The sequence below is a fragment of the Hyperolius riggenbachi genome, chromosome 2 (genome assembly GCF_040937935.1).
Source record: "Hyperolius riggenbachi isolate aHypRig1 chromosome 2, aHypRig1.pri, whole genome shotgun sequence".
In the NCBI taxonomy this organism is placed as follows: Eukaryota; Metazoa; Chordata; class Amphibia; order Anura; family Hyperoliidae; genus Hyperolius; species Hyperolius riggenbachi.
This window is the reverse complement of record NC_090647.1, coordinates 575,477,180-575,496,194: the sequence shown is the minus strand read 5'-3', so window position 1 is coordinate 575,496,194 and position 19,015 is coordinate 575,477,180. Positions and strand designations below refer to the sequence as shown.

The 19,015-nt window shown below is 46.8% G+C and overlaps 1 protein-coding gene across 1 annotated transcript in view; it reads left to right on the top strand.

The window, feature by feature from the left end:
- The first annotated feature begins 1,839 nt into the window (after positions 1-1,839).
- LOC137545222 (zinc finger protein 271-like) overlaps positions 1,840-19,015 on the top strand; it is a 115,116-nt gene continuing 97,940 nt past the window's right edge. Inside the window, exon 1 of the mRNA XM_068266345.1 lies at positions 1,840-2,359. Coding sequence (XP_068122446.1) covers positions 1,864-2,359 — 496 coding nt within the window. The 5' untranslated portion in view covers positions 1,840-1,863. The remainder of the gene's footprint in view (positions 2,360-19,015) is intronic.

Below are 19,015 nucleotides of genomic sequence, written 5' to 3'. Positions count from 1 at the left end.
GAGGGAGACATGATGAGGACATATAAAGAGGAAGAAGAAGAGACGTATGTGAGGAGTGATCAGCAGTCTATGGAGGAGGGAGACATGATGAGGACAAGTAAAGAGGAAGAAGAGGAGACGTATGTGAGGAGTGATCAGCAGTCTATGGAGGAGGGAGACATGATGAGGACAAGTAAAGAGGAAGAAGAAGAGACGTATGTGAGGAATGATCAGCAGTCTATGGAGGAGGGAGACATGATGAGGACAAGTAAAGAGGAAGAAGAAGGTACATATGTGAGGAGTGATCAGCAGTCTATGGAGGAGGGTGACATGATGCGGACAATTAAAGAGGAAAAAGAAGAGCTGGATGTGAGGAGTGATCAGCAGTCTATGGAGGAGGGAGGCATGATGAGGACAAGTAAAGAGGAGGAAGAAGAGACATATGTGAGGAGTGATCAGCAGTCTATGGAGAAGGGTGACATGATGCGGACAAGTAAAGAGGAAGAAGAAGAGACATATGTGAGGAGTGATCAGCAGTCTATGGAGGAGGGAGGCATGAGGAGGACAAGTAAAGAGGAGGAAGAAGAGACATATGTGAGGAGTGATCAGCATTCTATGGAGGAGGGTGGCATGATGAGGACAAGTAAAGAGGAAGAAGAAGAGACATATGTGAGGAGTGATCAGCAGTCTATGGAGGAGGGTGACATGATAAAGACATGTAAAGAGGAAGAAGAAGAGACGTATGTGAGGAGTGATCAGCAGTCTATAGAGGAGGGAGACCTGATGAGGACAAGTAAAGAGGAAGAAGAAGAGATGTATGTGAGGAGTGATCAGCAGTCTATGGAGGAGAGTGACATGATGAGGACATATAAAGAGGAAGAAGAGGAGACGTATGTGAGGAGTGATCAGCAGTCTATGGAGGAGGGAGACATGATGAGGACAAGTAAAGAGGAAGAAGAAGAGACGTATGTGAGGAGTGATCAGCAGTTTATGGAGGAGGGAGGCATGAGGAGGACATATAAAGAGGAAGAAGAAGAGACGTATGTGAGGAGTGATCAGCAGTCTATGGAGGAGGGAGGCATGATGAGGACAAGTAAAGAGGAAGAAGAAGAGACATATGTGAGGAGTGATCAGCAGTCTATGGAGGAGGGAGGCATGATGAGGACCTATAAAGAAGAAGAGACATATGTGAGGAGTGATCAGCAGTCTATGCAGGAGGGAGACATGATGAGGACAAGTAAAGAGGAAGAAGAGACATATGTGAGGAGTGATCAGCAGTCTATGGAGGAGGGAGGCATGATGAGGACCTATAAAGAAGAAGAGACATATGTGAGGAGTGATCAGCAGTCTATGCAGGAGGGAGACATGATGAGGACAAGTAAAGAGGAAGAAGAGACATATGTGAGGAGTGATCAGCAGTCTATGGAGGAGGGAGGCATGATGAGGACAAGTAAAGAGGAAGTAGAGATGTATGTGAGGAGTGATCAGCAGTCTATGGAGGAGGGAGACATGATGAGGACAAGTAAAGAGGAAGAAGAAGAGACGTATGTGAGGAGTGATCAGCAGTCTATAGAGGAGGGAGGCAGGATGAGGACAAGTAAAGCGGAGGAAGAAGAGACGTATGTGAGGAGTGATCAGCAGTCTATGGAGGAGGGAGACATGATGAGGACATATAAAGAGGAAGAAGAAGAGACATATGTGAGGAGTGATCAGCAGTCTATGGAGGAGGGTGACATGATGAGGACAAGTAAAGAGGAAGAAGAAGAGACGTATGTGAGGAGTGATCAGCAGTCTATGGAGGAGGGAGGCATGATGAGGACAAGTAAAGAGGAAGAAGAAGAGACATATGTGAGGAGTGATCAGCAGTCTATAGAGGAGGGAGACATGATGAGGACATGTAAAGAGGAAGAAGAGACGTATGTGAGGAGTGATCAGCAGACTATGGAGGAAGGTGACATGATGAGGACAATTAAAGAGGAAGAAGAAGAGACGTATGTGAGGAGTGATCAGCAGTCTATGGAGGAGGGAGACATGATGAGGACAAGTAAAGAGGAAGAAGAAGAGACGTATGTGAGGAGTGATCAGCAGTCTATGGAGAAGGGAGGCATGATGAGGACAAGTAAAGAGGAAGAAGAAGAGACATATGTGAGGAGTGATCAGCAGTCTATGGAGGAGGGTGACATGATGAGGACAAGTAAAGAGGAAGAAGAAGAGACATATGTGAGGAGTGATCAGCAGTCTATGGAGAAGGGAGGCATGATGAGGACAAGTAAAGAGGAAGAAGAAGAGACGTATGTGAGAAGTGATCAGCAGTCTATGGAGGAGGGAGGCATGATGAGGACAAGTAAAGAGGAGGACAATGTTACAGAGGGCAGAACAGGTGAGTAATCAGCAGTAATATAGGATAATGTGGATGGTTATTGCTGGTGTGGCTGTATTGCTGCTCACAGACTGGCCTGATTCAGGGTAGACTTGTTAGATTTTTGTCATCTTAACCAGTTCACCCCCAAGGGTTTTTACTCTAACGGACCAGAGCAATTTTCACTTGTCAGTGCTTTTCCCTTTTATTCCCTAATAACTTTATTACTACTTATCACAAGAAAATGATCTATACCTCGTTTTTTTCGCCACCAATTAGGCTTTCTGTGAGTAGTACATTTTGCTAAGAATTTTTTTATCCTAAATGCGTTTTAATGGGAAAAAAACAAAAAAAATGAAAAAAATAATTTCTTCTCCGTTTTCAGCCATTATAGTTTTAAAATTAAACATTCTCGTGTGGTTAAAACAAACACCGTTTATTTGCCCAGTTGTCCCGGTTATTAAACCGTTTAAATTATGTCCCTATCACAATGTATGGCGACAATATATTATTTTGAAATATAGGTGTTATTTTTCTGTTTTGTTTTTTTTTGTTCTGGCCTTAATGACCAGCCCCTATATAATAAATTAAAATTAATTTCCCCCCATAAAATATAGATTAAAAAAAGCTGAGTCCCTAAGGCAACTATTTATTTATTTATTTTAAGCTAATTTTTATTTACAAGTGTTTTTTTTTTTGGGGGGGGGGAGGGTCTGAAGTGCTATTTTATTAATTTTATTAATAGTGTGTATGTACTTGTGTGTGTGTATATATATGTATATATATATATATATATATATATATATATATATATATGTGTGTGTGATATACTTTTTGGCCACAAGATGGCGCTAGTGAACACTCTCCCGTATAGGAAGTGATCACTTTTTTTTTTTTTTTTTTACTCTTTATTAAACTGTAACATTTCCTGTTTTTATGAATGGACGCGGCCGCTGTTTGCGGTCGCGTCCATTCACTCCAGGCAGTGCGATTGGGTAGAGGACCGCTCGGTCCTCTTCCCCAATCACTCAGCACGGGATCCCGACGGTAATGGCGGCGGTAGCGGCGCGGAGCGGCGGCGGGTACGCGCGACGTATTAAAACGTCATGTTGCCATTAACAGGCAAAAGCATGACGTTTTAATACGATACATTGCCATTAAATGGTTAAAAGATCACTATCCTGAAAAAATGTAAAATGTAAAAACATACACATAAGAGATACGTTTCTTCCGGAGTATAATGAGCCATCATGTTTTTCTCCTATCCTGTCTCAGTAGGTAATAGAAATCTGACAGAACTGACAGGTTATGGACTAGCCCATCTCTGCATGGGGATTCTCAGCATGGCCTTTTTACTTTATAAATACACTCCTTGTAAAGGATTTATACAATGATGCTGGCCAGCCTCCCTGCACACTTTTTTGGTAGTTTGACAGAGCAACTGCCATTCACTAGTGCTTTTGAAAATAAACAGAACCCTCAGAACCCCCCCCCCCCCCCCACAGAGAGATGGGCTAGTCCAAAACCTTTTGGTTTTGTCAGATTTCTTCTACCCCCTGTAAGTGACAGCAACATAGGAGGGAAGTAATTTATGGCTCATTATACTCTGGTAGTTGGTGCTGTACACTATTCTGGGTTACCAGGAAATGTTTGATCATATTTAACAATAATTTTCATTTCTATGAATGCACATAGATCCTGATTGGAGCCATGTTCATTGATAGGCAGGCACTTTGGCTCAGGGAACACATGTTCCCGTTCACCAACTCCTGGCATGTAAGCCCCGCTGTGGACGAGTTTGAGTTACAGTTAATCTATCATTCTTGATTGAGTTTGGTGGCAGCTCACTAACAATAACAGTACAGACACCCTGATGATTGTGGAGTTCCTGGTTCTGTGGAGAGGGGAGGGGGTGAAGGACTGAGAAGCATCTGGCTACATGTCACAGCAGCAATACAATGCTGATCAGGTGAGGACTTTCCAACTGTGACAGCCACTAAATTGTCACATGTAGCTTGTTAAGGAATAAATAAGTCCATGGATCGCAGTGAACATTTATTATAAAAGGTGCAGAGAATACAATACAGGTGTAAATAGCCAGTATCTGAGAATCCCAATGAGGCAGCACTTACACAGACATTATATAGTCTTATACATCTGCAAATGATTATAGTCTCATCAGATTCCTGATATTTATTGAGTACAAGGAGATTAAGCAATAATAAACTCCAGTGACATCATTTCCAGGAAGCAGCTGGACATCAGCGTTGGCAGGAAGGACCTGTCAGATAAGATGGATTACAAGCCAGAAATATTCACTCCCCGCCACATCCTAAGTAGAGTAACGGTCACTGTAATGAGCACTGATACAATATGGAGTATACTAGTAAAGAGGCCCGCCCGTTATATAACGTGTGCTAAACCCCGGCAAAGCGCATACTGACGCTTCCCGCTCACCCGTCCCCCACCACTATCCGAAGTATATGCACACAGGGAGATGTCGCTTGCTTGGCAGTTGGGAAAAGCTGTTATTTCCCACAATGCAATGAGGTTCTTATGCTGGGAATACACGGCTCGATTCTGGTGCTCGATTCTGCGGGCGATTCTCTTCCGCTCGTTTTCTTATCTTTTTCCATTGTCCTCCATGCAGAATCGAGCGGCGAAACAATCGGGCGGCAGATCGGACGTGTCGGAAATGATCTATCGGGCCATCTAAATGGCTCAGAATCAAGCCGTGTATTCCCAGCATGAGACAGCAAACTGTCAGGTCTGGAAGCACAGACACACACACACACACACACACACACACACACACACACACACACACACACACACACACACACACACACACACACACACACACACACACACTGTACACACACACACACACACACACACACACAGGGACGCACACACACACAGGGACACACACACCCACACACAGGGACAGGACCCAGAGACACACACACACACACACACACACACTGTACACACACAGGGACACACACACACACACACACACACAGGTACACACACACACGGACACACACACACACAGGGACACGCACACAGGGTCTCACACACACACACACACACACAGACAGGACGCAGAGACAGGACGCAAAGACACACACATAGGGACGCTCACACACACAGGGACACACACACGCACACACACACACATACAGGGACCCACACAAACAGGGACAGGACGCAGAGACACACACACACACTGTACACACACACACTGTACACACACACACTGTACACACACACACACACACACACACACAGGGACACACACACAGGGACACACACACACACACAGGGACACACACACAGGGACACACACACAGGGACAGGACGCAGAGACACACACACACACACACACAAAGGGACAGGACGCAGAGACACACACACACAAGGACAGGACGCAGAGACACACACACACACACACACACACACACACACACACACACACACACAGGGACAGGACACAGAGACACACACACACCATACAGAGACACACAGGGACAGGATGCAGAGACACACACACACACGGACAGGACGCAGAGACACACACAAACAGGGACAGGATGCAGAGACACACACACAGGGACAGGACGCAGAAACACAAACACGGAAAGGACGCAGAGATACACACACACACGGGGTCAGGACGCAGAGACACACACACATACAGGGACAGGACGCAGAGACACACACACATACAGGGACAGGACGCAGAGACACACACACATACAGGGACAGGACGCAGAGACACACACACATACAGGGACAGGACGCAGAGACACACACACATACCGGGACAGGATGCAGAGACATACACAGGGACAGGACGCAGAGACGCACACACACACAGGGACAGGACGCAGAGACGCACACACACACAGGGACAGGACGCAGAGACACACACACTTACAGGGACAGGATGCAGAGACATACACAGGGACAGGACGCAGAGACGCGCACACACACACCACAGGTACAGGACGCAGAGACACACACAGGGACAGGATGCAGAGACACACACACATACAGGGACAGGATGCAGAGACACACACATATACAGGGACAGGACACAGAGACACACACACATACAGGGACAGGACACAGAGACACACACACACACAGGGACAGGACGCAGAGAAACACACACACAGGGACAGGATGCAGAGACACACACACACACGGACAGGACACAGACACACACACACACAGGGACAGGACACAGAGAAACGCACACACAGGGACAGGACGCAGAGACACACACGCATACAGGGACAGGATGCAGAGACCTACACAGGGACAGGACGCAGACAGACACACACACACACACACACACACACACACACACACACACACACACACACACAGGGACAGGACGCAGAGAGACACACACACACACAGGGTCAGGACGCAGAGACACACACACACAGGGATAGGACGCAGAGACGCACACAAAGGGACAGGACACAGAGACACACACAAAGGGACAGGACTGGCCTGTAATAAGCTGATAATGGTCACTGTACATTACTGTACACAGATTTGTCGCAGTAGGGGGAGTTAGTTTTACTGGCCTGTAATAAGCTGATAATGGTCACTGTACATTACTGTACACAGATTGGTCACAGTAGGGGGAGTTAGTGTTACTGGCCTGTAATAAGCTGAAAATGGTCACTGTACATTACTGTACACAGGTTGGTCACAGTAGGGGGGAGTTAGTGTTACCGGCCTGTAATAAGCTGATAATGGTCAGTACATTACTGTACACAGGTTGGTCACAGTGGGGGGAGTTAGAATTACTGACCTGTAATAAGCTGATAATGGTCACTGTACATTACTGTACACAGATTGGTCACAGTAGGGGGGAGTTAGTGTTACCGGCCTGTAATAAGCTGATAATGGTCACTGTACATTACTGTACACAGATTGGTCACAGTAGGGGAGAGTTAGTGTTACCGGCCTGTACTAAGCTGATAATGGTCACTGTACATTACTGTACACAGATTGGTCACAGTAGGGGGGAGTTAGTGTTACCGGCCTGTAATAAGCTGATAATGGTCACTGTACATTACTGTACACAGATTGGTCACAGTTGGGGGTGACTTAGTGTTACCGGCCTGTAATAAGCTGATAATGGTCACTGTGCATTACTGTACACAGATTGGTCACAGTAGGGGGGAGTTAGTGTTACCGGCCTGTAATAAGCTGATAATGATCACTGTACATTACTGTACACAGATTGGTCACAGTAGGGGGTGACTTAGTGTTACTGGCCTGTAATAAGCTGATAATGGTCACTGTACATTACTGTACACAGATTTGTCGCAGTAGGGGGAGTTAGTTTTACTGGCCTGTAATAAGCTGATAATGGTCAGTACATTACTGTACACAGATTGGTCACAGTAGGGGGAGTTAGTGTTACTGGCCTGTAATAAGCTGAAAATGGTCACTGTACATTACTGTACACAGGTTGGTCACAGTAGGGGGGAGTTAGTGTTACCGGCCTGTAATAAGCTGATAATGGTCAGTACATTACTGTACACAGGTTGGTCACAGTGGGGGGAGTTAGAATTACTGACCTGTAATAAGCTGATAATGGTCACTGTACATTACTGTACACAGATTGGTCACAGTAGGGGGGAGTTAGTGTTACCGGCCTGTAATAAGCTGATAATGGTCACTGTACATTACTGTACACAGATTGGTCACAGTAGGGGAGAGTTAGTGTTACCGGCCTGTACTAAGCTGATAATGGTCACTGTACATTACTGTACACAGATTGGTCACAGTAGGGGGGAGTTAGTGTTACCGGCCTGTAATAAGCTGATAATGGTCACTGTACATTACTGTACACAGATTGGTCACAGTTGGGGGTGACTTAGTGTTACCGGCCTGTAATAAGCTGATAATGGTCACTGTGCATTACTGTACACAGATTGGTCACAGTAGGGGGGAGTTAGTGTTACCGGCCTGTAATAAGCTGATAATGATCACTGTACATTACTGTACACAGATTGGTCACAGTAGGGGGTGACTTAGTGTTACTGGCCTGTAATAAGCTGATAATGGTCACTGTACATTACTGTACACAGATTGGTCACAGTAGGGGGGACTTAGTGTTACCGGCCTGTAATAAGCTGATAATGGTCACTGTACATTACTGTACACAGATTGGTCACTGTAGGGGGGAGTTAGTGTTACCGGCCTGTAATAAGCTGATAATGGTCACTGTACATTACTGTACACATATTGGTCACTGTAGGGGGGAGTTACTGTTACCGGCCTGTAATAAGCTGATAATGGTCACTGTACATTACTGTACACAGATTGGTCACAGTAGGGGGGAGTTAGTGTTACTGGTCTGTAATAAGCTGATAATGGTCACTGTACATTACTGTACACATATTGGTCACAGTAGGGGGGAGTTAGTGTTACTGGTCTGTAATAAGCTGATAATGGTCACTGTACATTACTGTACACATATTGGTCACAGTAGGGGGGAGTTAGTGTTACCGGCCTGTAATAAGCTGATAATGGTCACTGTACATTACTGTACACAGATTGGTCACAGTAGAGGGAGTTAGTGTTACCGGCCTGTAATAAGCTGATAATGGTCACTGTACATTACTGTACACAGATTGGTCACAGTAGGGGGTGACACAGTGTTACCGGCCTGTAATAAGCTGATAATGGTCAGTACATTACTGTACACAGATTGGTCACAGTAGGGGGGAGTTAGTGTCACCGGCCTGTAATAAATGTCGTGACCTCCTCCTCCTCTGGCCCCTGAGCCTCTTCCTGCCCTCCACCCTCGCACCACTGAAGCTGTGCTCTGCTGTTCCTCCTCAACAGCAACATCAGGGACCTTCAACTCCTCCTCCAATAACTCAAAGTCCTCCTCAGAGGTGGACTGCGCAGCCGCCTGCTGATCCAGCTTGGTCAGGGCCTCCTCTCCCTCTTCCAGCAGACAAACCATGGGCACTAGGGCTGCACGATTTCTCGGTTCCTGTGAAGACGATCTGGGGATCGTCTGTATCCGGCGGTTTTCGGTTTTAAATGAGCGGGGCGGGAGAGGCGCGTCCAGTGCAGAGCGGCACACAATTCTAGCTAGGTACGCCGTACGGTACTCGATGGGCGGATCCAGTGGCAGAAGCAGTGCACTACAGCGTACAGCTCCGCCTACCGCCTCCGTCATTACATTGCTATCCAGCGATTGGAGAAGCTGTGTGTGAAGCGCCGCTCCGGACTGGACTCGCCTCCCTCCGCTGCCCGGCTCATTAGCATCATATATATGCACTGCTTCTGCCACTGGATCCGCCCCCCGAGTCCCGTACGGCGTACCTAGCTATTCATACTGGGCACTATACTGGGGCACTATACTGGGGCACTATACTAGGGCGCTATACTAGGGCGCTATACTGGGGCACTATACTAGCTATACTGGGGCACTATACTAGCCATACTGGGGCACTATACCGGCTATACTGGGGAACTATACTAGCCATACTGGGCACTATACTGGGGCACTATACTAGCTATACTGGGGCACTATACTAGCTATACTGGGCACTATACTAGGGCGCTATACTGGGGCACTATACTGGGGCACTATACTAGCTATACTGGGCACTATACTAGCTATACTGGGGCACTATACTAGCTATACTGGGCACTATACTAGGGCGCTATACTGGGGCACTATACTGGGGCACTATACTAGGGCGCTATACTGGGGCACTATACTAGGGCGCTATACTAGCTATACTGGGGCACTATACTAGCTATACTGGGGCGCTATACTGGGGCACTATACTAGGGCGCTATACTGGGGCACTATACTAGGGCGCTATACTAGGGCGCTATACTGGGGCACTATACTAGGGCGCTATACTAGCTATACTGGGGCACTATACTAGCTATACTGGGGCACTATACTAGGGCGCTATACTAGCTATACTAGGGCGCTATACTAGCTATACTGGGGCACTATACTAGCTATACTGGGGCACTATACTAGGGCGCTATACTAGCTATACTGGGGCACTATACTAGCTATACTGGGGCACTATACTAGCTATACTGGGGCACTATACTAGCTATACTGGGGCACTATACTAGGGCGCTATACTAGCTATACTGGGGCACTATACTAGCTATACTGGGGCACTATACTAGCCATACTGGGGCACTATACCGGCTATACTGGGGAACTATACTAGCCATACTGGGCACTATACCAGCTATACTGGGCACTATACTAGCTATACTGGGGCACTATACTAGCTATACTGGGCACTATACTAGGGCGCTATACTGGGGCACTATACTGGGGCACTATACTAGCTATACTGGGCACTATACTAGCTATACTGGGGCACTATACTAGCCATACTGGGGCACTATACTAGCTATACTGGGGCACTATACTAGCCATACTGGGGCACTATACTAGCCATACTGGGGCACTATACTAGCTATACTGGGGCACTATACTAGCTATACTGGGGCACTATACTAGGGCGCTATACTGGCCATACTGGGGCACTATACTAGCTATACTGGGGCACTATACTGGCTATACTGGGGCACTATACTAGCTATACTGGGGCACTATACTGGCTATACTGGGGCACTATACTAGCTATACTGAGCACTATACTAGCTATACTAGGGCGCTATACTAGCTATAAAGGGGCACTATACTAGCTATACTGGGCACTATACTAGCTATACTGGGCACTATGCTAGCTATACTGGACACTATACTAGCTATACTGGGGCACTATACTAGCTATACTGGGGCACTATACTAGCCATACTGGGGCACTATACTAGCCATACTGGGGCACTATACTAGCCATACTGGGGCACTATACTAGCTATACTGGGGCACTATACTAGCTATACTGGGGCACTATACTAGCCATACTGGGGCACTATACTAGCCATACTGGGGCACTATACTAGCTATACTGGGGCACTATACTAGCTATACTGGGGCACTATACTAGCTATACTGGGCACTATACTAGCTATACTGGGCACTATACTAGCTATACTGGGGCACTATACTAGCTATACTGGGCACTATACCAGCTATACTGGGCACTATACTAGCTATACTGGGGCACTATACTGGACACTATACTAGCTATACTGGGGCACTATACCGGCTATACTGGGGAACTATACTAGCCATACTGGGCACTATACCAGCTATACTGGGCACTATACTAGCTATACTGGGGCACTATACTGGCTATACTGGGGAACTATACTAGCCATACTGGGCACTATACCAGCTATACTGGGCACTATACTAGCTATACTGGGGCACTATACTAGCTATACTGGGCACTATACTAGCTATACTGGGGCACTATACTAGCCATACTGGGGCACTATACTAGCTATACTGGGGCACTATACTAGCCATACTGGGGCACTATACTAGCCATACTGGGGCACTATACTAGCTATACTGGGGCACTATACTAGCTATACTGGGGCACTATACTAGGGCGCTATACTGGCCATACTGGGGCACTATACTAGCTATACTGGGGCACTATACTGGCTATACTGGGGCACTATACTAGCTATACTGGGGCACTATACTGGCTATACTGGGGCACTATACTAGCTATACTGAGCACTATACTAGCTATACTAGGGCGCTATACTAGCTATAAAGGGGCACTATACTAGCTATACTGGGCACTATACTAGCTATACTGGGCACTATGCTAGCTATACTGGACACTATACTAGCTATACTGGGGCACTATACTAGCTATACTGGGGCACTATACTAGCCATACTGGGGCACTATACTAGCTATACTGGGGCACTATACTAGCCATAATGGGGCACTATACTAGCCATACTGGGGCACTATACTAGCTATACTGGGGCACTATACTAGCTATACTGGGGCACTATACTAGCTATACTGGGCACTATACTAGCTATACTGGGCACTATACTAGCTATACTGGGGCACTATACTAGCTATACTGGGCACTATACCAGCTATACTGGGCACTATACTAGCTATACTGGGGCACTATACTGGACACTATACTAGCTATACTGGGGCACTATACCGGCTATACTGGGGAACTATACTAGCCATACTGGGCACTATACCAGCTATACTGGGCACTATACTAGCTATACTGGGGCACTATACTGGCTATACTGGGGCACTATACTGGCTATACTGGGCACTATACCAGCTATACTGGGCACTATACTAGCTATACTGGGGCACTATACTAGCTATACTGGGCACTATACTAGCTATACTGGGGCACTATACTAGCCATACTGGGGCACTATACTAGCTATACTGGGGCACTATACTAGCCATACTGGGGCACTATACTAGCCATACTGGGGCACTATACTAGCTATACTGGGGCACTATACTAGCTATACTGGGGCACTATACTAGGGCGCTATACTGGCCATACTGGGGCACTATACTAGCTATACTGGGGCACTATACTGGCTATACTGGGGCACTATACTAGCTATACTGGGGCACTATACTGGCTATACTGGGGCACTATACTAGCTATACTGAGCACTATACTAGCTATACTAGGGCGCTATACTAGCTATAAAGGGGCACTATACTAGCTATACTGGGCACTATACTAGCTATACTGGGCACTATGCTAGCTATACTGGACACTATACTAGCTATACTGGTGCACTATACTAGCTATACTGGGGCACTATACTAGCCATACTGGGGCACTATACTAGCTATACTGGGGCACTATACTGGCTATACTGGGGCACTATACTAGCTATACTGAGCACTATACTAGCTATACTAGGGCGCTATACTAGCTATACTGGGGCACTATACTAGCTATACTGGGCACTATACTAGCTATACTGGGCACTATGCTAGCTATACTGGGCACTATGCTAGCTATACTGGGCACTATACTAGCTATACTGGGGCACTATACTAGCTATACTGGGGCACTATACTAGGGCGCTATACTAGCTATACTGGGGCACTATACTAGGGCGCTATACTGGGCACTATGCTAGCTATACTGGGCACTATACTAGCTATACTGGGGCACTATACTGGCTATACTGGGGCACTATACCGGCTATACTGGGCACTATACTAGCTATACTGGGCACTATGCTAGCTATACTGGGCGCTATACTAGCTATACTGGGGCACTATACTAGCTATACTGGGGCACTATACTAGCCATACTGGGGCACTATACTAGCTATACTGGGGCACTATACTAGCCATACTGGGGCACTATACTAGCTATACTGGGGCACTATACTGGCTATACTGGGGCACTATACTAGCTATACTGAGCACTATACTAGCTATACTAGGGCGCTATACTAGCTATACTGGGGCACTATACTGGGCACTATACTAGCTATACTGGGCACTATGCTAGCTATACTGGGCACTATACTAGCTATACTGGGGCACTATACTAGCTATACTGGGGCACTGTACTAGGGCGCTATACTAGCTATACTGGGGCACTATACTAGGGCGCTATACTAGCTATACTGGGGCACTATACTAGCTATATTGGGGCACTATACTAGCTATACTGGGGCACTATACTAGGGCGCTATACTAGCTATACTGGGGCACTATACTAGGGCGCTATACTAGCTATACTGGGGCGCTATACTAGCTATATTGGGGCACTATACTAGCCATACTGGGGCACTATACTAGCTATACTGGGGCACTATACTAGCTATACTGGGGCACTATACTGGGGCACTATACTAGCTATACTGGGGCACTATACTAGCTATACTGGGGCACTATACTGGGGCACTACACTAGCTATACTGGGGCACTATACTAGCTATACTGGGGCACTATACTGGGGCACTATACTAGCTATACTGGGGCACTATACTAGCTATACTGGGGCACTATACTAGCTATACTAGGGCACTATACTAGCTATACTGGGGCACTATACTAGCCATACTGGGGCACTATACCGGCTATACTGGGGCACTATACTAGCCATACTGGGCACTATACCAGCTATACTGGGCACTATACTAGCTATACTGGGGCACTATACTAGCTATACTGGGCACTATACTAGCCATACTGGGGCACTATACTAGCTATACTGGGGCACTATACTAGCCATACTGGGGCACTATACTAGCCATACTGGGGCACTATACTAGCTATACTGAGGCACTATACTGGCCATACTGGGGCACTATACTGGCTATACTGGGGCACTATACTAGCTATACTGGGCACTATGCTAGCTATACTGGGGCACTATACTAGCTATACTGGGGCACTATACTAGCTATACTGGGGCACTATACTAGCCATACTGGGGCACTATACTAGCTATACTGGGGCACTATACTGGCTATACTGGGGCACTATACTAGCTATACTGAGCACTATACTAGCTATACTGAGCACTATACTGAGCACTATACTAGCTATACTAGGGCGCTATACTAGCTATACTGGGGCACTATACTAGCTATACTGGGCACTATGCTAGCTATACTGGGCACTATACTAGCTATACTGGGGCACTATACTAGCTATACTGGGGCACTATACTAGGGCGCTATACTAGCTATACTGGGCACTATACTAGGGCGCTATACTAGCTATACTGGGGCACTATACTAGCTATACTGGGCACTATACTAGCTATACTGGGCACTATGCTAGCTATACTGGGCACTATACTAGCTATACTGGGGCACTATACTGGCTATACTGGGGCACTATACCGGCTATACTGGGCACTATACTAGCTATACTGGGCGCTATACTAGCTATACTGGGGCACTATACTAGCTATACTGGGGCACTATACTAGCTATACTGGTGCACTATACTAGCCATACTGGGGCACTATACTAGCTATACTGGGGCACTATACTGGCTATACTGGGGCACTATACTAGCTATACTGAGCACTATACTAGCTATACTGGGGCACTATACTAGCTATACTGGGCACTATACTAGCTATACTGGGCACTATGCTAGCTATACTGGGCACTATACTAGCTATACTGGGGCACTATTCTAGCTATACTGGGGCACTATACTAGCTATACTGGGGCACTATACTAGGGCGCTATACTAGCTATACTGGGGCACTATACTAGCCATACTGGGGCACTATACTAGCTATATTGGGGCACTATACTAGCTATACTGGGGCACTATACTAGGGCGCTATACTAGCTATACTGGGACACTATACTAGGGCTCTATACTAGCTATACTGGGACGCTATACTAGCTATATTGGGGCGCTATACTAGCCATACTGGGGCACTATACTAGCTATACTGGGGCACTATACTAGCTATACTGGGGCACTATACTGGGGCACTATACTAGCTATACTGGGGCACTATGCTAGCTATACTGGGGCACTATACTAGCTATACTGGGGCACTATACTGGGCCACTATACTAGCTATACTGGGGCACTATACTAGCTATACTGGGGCACTATACTAGCTATACTGGGGCACTATACTAGCTATACTGGGGCACTATACTAGCTATACTGGGGCACTATACTAGCTATACTGGCCACTATACTAGCTATACTGGGGCACTATTCTAGCTATACTGGGGCACTATACTGGACACTATACTAGCTATACTGGGCACTATACTAGCTATACTGGGACACTATGCTAGCTATACTGGGACACTATGCTAGCTATACTGGGGCACCATGCTAGCTATACTGGGGCACCATGCTAGCTATACTGGGGTAACTATACTGGCCATACTGGGGCAACTAAACTCCCTGTACTGGGGCAACTATGCTAGCTATGCCGCCACACCCAAGCCCCCTCTCCCCCCAAAACCCGCTGTGCACGGCACTGTACACTACACTAGGATGCCACCCACATTCCCCCCAACCCCCCCCCCCCCCCCCCCGGTCCCCAGAGAAAAAATTTGGTCAGAAAGTGGTCCCTGGGCCGGAAAAGGTTGGGGACCCCTGCCGGACGCCACAGTCCACCCACTATTGTTCAAGCTCAGGGGTACATTGTACTAGCCATACTGGGGCACTATACTAGCTATACTGGGGCACTATACTAGCCATACTGGGGCACTATACTAGCCATACTGGGGCACTATACTAGCTATACTGGGGCACTATACTAGCTATACTGGGGCACTATACTAGGGCGCTATACTGGCCATACTGGGGCACTATACTAGCTATACTGGGGCACTATACTGGCTATACTGGGGCACTATACTAGCTATACTGGGGCACTATACTGGCTATACTGGGGCACTATACTAGCTATACTGAGCACTATACTAGCTATACTAGGGCGCTATACTAGCTATAAAGGGGCACTATACTAGCTATACTGGGCACTATACTAGCTATACTGGGCACTATGCTAGCTATACTGGACACTATACTAGCTATACTGGGGCACTATACTAGCTATACTGGGGCACTATACTAGCCATACTGGGGCACTATACTAGCTATACTGGGGCACTATACTAGCCATAATGGGGCACTATACTAGCCATACTGGGGCACTATACTAGCTATACTGGGGCACTATACTAGCTATACTGGGGCACTATACTAGCTATACTGGGCACTATACTAGCTATACTGGGCACTATACTAGCTATACTGGGGCACTATACTAGCTATACTGGGCACTATACCAGCTATACTGGGCACTATACTAGCTATACTGGGGCACTATACTGGACACTATACTAGCTATACTGGGGCACTATACCGGCTATACTGGGGAACTATACTAGCCATACTGGGCACTATACCAGCTATACTGGGCACTATACTAGCTATACTGGGGCACTATACTGGCTATACTGGGGCACTATACTGGCTATACTGGGCACTATACCAGCTATACTGGGCACTATACTAGCTATACTGGGGCACTATACTAGCTATACTGGGCACTATACTAGCTATACTGGGGCACTATACTAGCCATACTGGGGCACTATACTAGCTATACTGGGGCACTATACTAGCCATACTGGGGCACTATACTAGCCATACTGGGGCACTATACTAGCTATACTGGGGCACTATACTAGCTATACTGGGGCACTATACTAGGGCGCTATACTGGCCATACTGGGGCACTATACTAGCTATACTGGGGCACTATACTGGCTATACTGGGGCACTATACTAGCTATACTGGGGCACTATACTGGCTATACTGGGGCACTATACTAGCTATACTGAGCACTATACTAGCTATACTAGGGCGCTATACTAGCTATAAAGGGGCACTATACTAGCTATACTGGGCACTATACTAGCTATACTGGGCACTATGCTAGCTATACTGGACACTATACTAGCTATACTGGTGCACTATACTAGCTATACTGGGGCACTATACTAGCCATACTGGGGCACTATACTAGCTATACTGGGGCACTATACTGGCTATACTGGGGCACTATACTAGCTATACTGAGCACTATACTAGCTATACTAGGGCGCTATACTAGCTATACTGGGGCACTATACTAGCTATACTGGGCACTATACTAGCTATACTGGGCACTATGCTAGCTATACTGGGCACTATGCTAGCTATACTGGGCACTATACTAGCTATACTGGGGCACTATACTAGCTATACTGGGGCACTATACTAGGGCGCTATACTAGCTATACTGGGGCACTATACTAGGGCGCTATACTGGGCACTATGCTAGCTATACTGGGCACTATACTAGCTATACTGGGGCACTATACTGGCTATACTGGGGCACTATACCGGCTATACTGGGCACTATACTAGCTATACTGGGCACTATGCTAGCTATACTGGGCGCTATACTAGCTATACTGGGGCACTATACTAGCTATACTGGGGCACTATACTAGCCATACTGGGGCACTATACTAGCTATACTGGGGCACTATACTAGCCATACTGGGGCACTATACTAGCTATACTGGGGCACTATACTGGCTATACTGGGGCACTATACTAGCTATACTGAGCACTATACTAGCTATACTAGGGCGCTATACTAGCTATACTGGGGCACTATACTGGGCACTATACTAGCTATACTGGGCACTATGCTAGCTATACTGGGCACTATACTAGCTATACTGGGGCACTATACTAGCTATACTGGGGCACTGTACTAGGGCGCTATACTAGCTATACTGGGGCACTATACTAGGGCGCTATACTAGCTATACTGGGGCACTATACTAGCTATATTGGGGCACTATACTAGCTATACTGGGGCACTATACTAGGGCGCTATACTAGCTATACTGGGGCACTATACTAGGGCGCTATACTAGCTATACTGGGGCGCTATACTAGCTATATTGGGGCACTATACTAGCCATACTGGGGCACTATACTAGCTATACTGGGGCACTATACTAGCTATACTGGGGCACTATACTGGGGCACTATACTAGCTATACTGGGGCACTATACTAGCTATACTGGGGCACTATACTGGGGCACTACACTAGCTATACTGGGGCACTATACTAGCTATACTGGGGCACTATACTAGCTATACTGGGGCACTATACTAGCTATACTGGGGCACTATACTAGC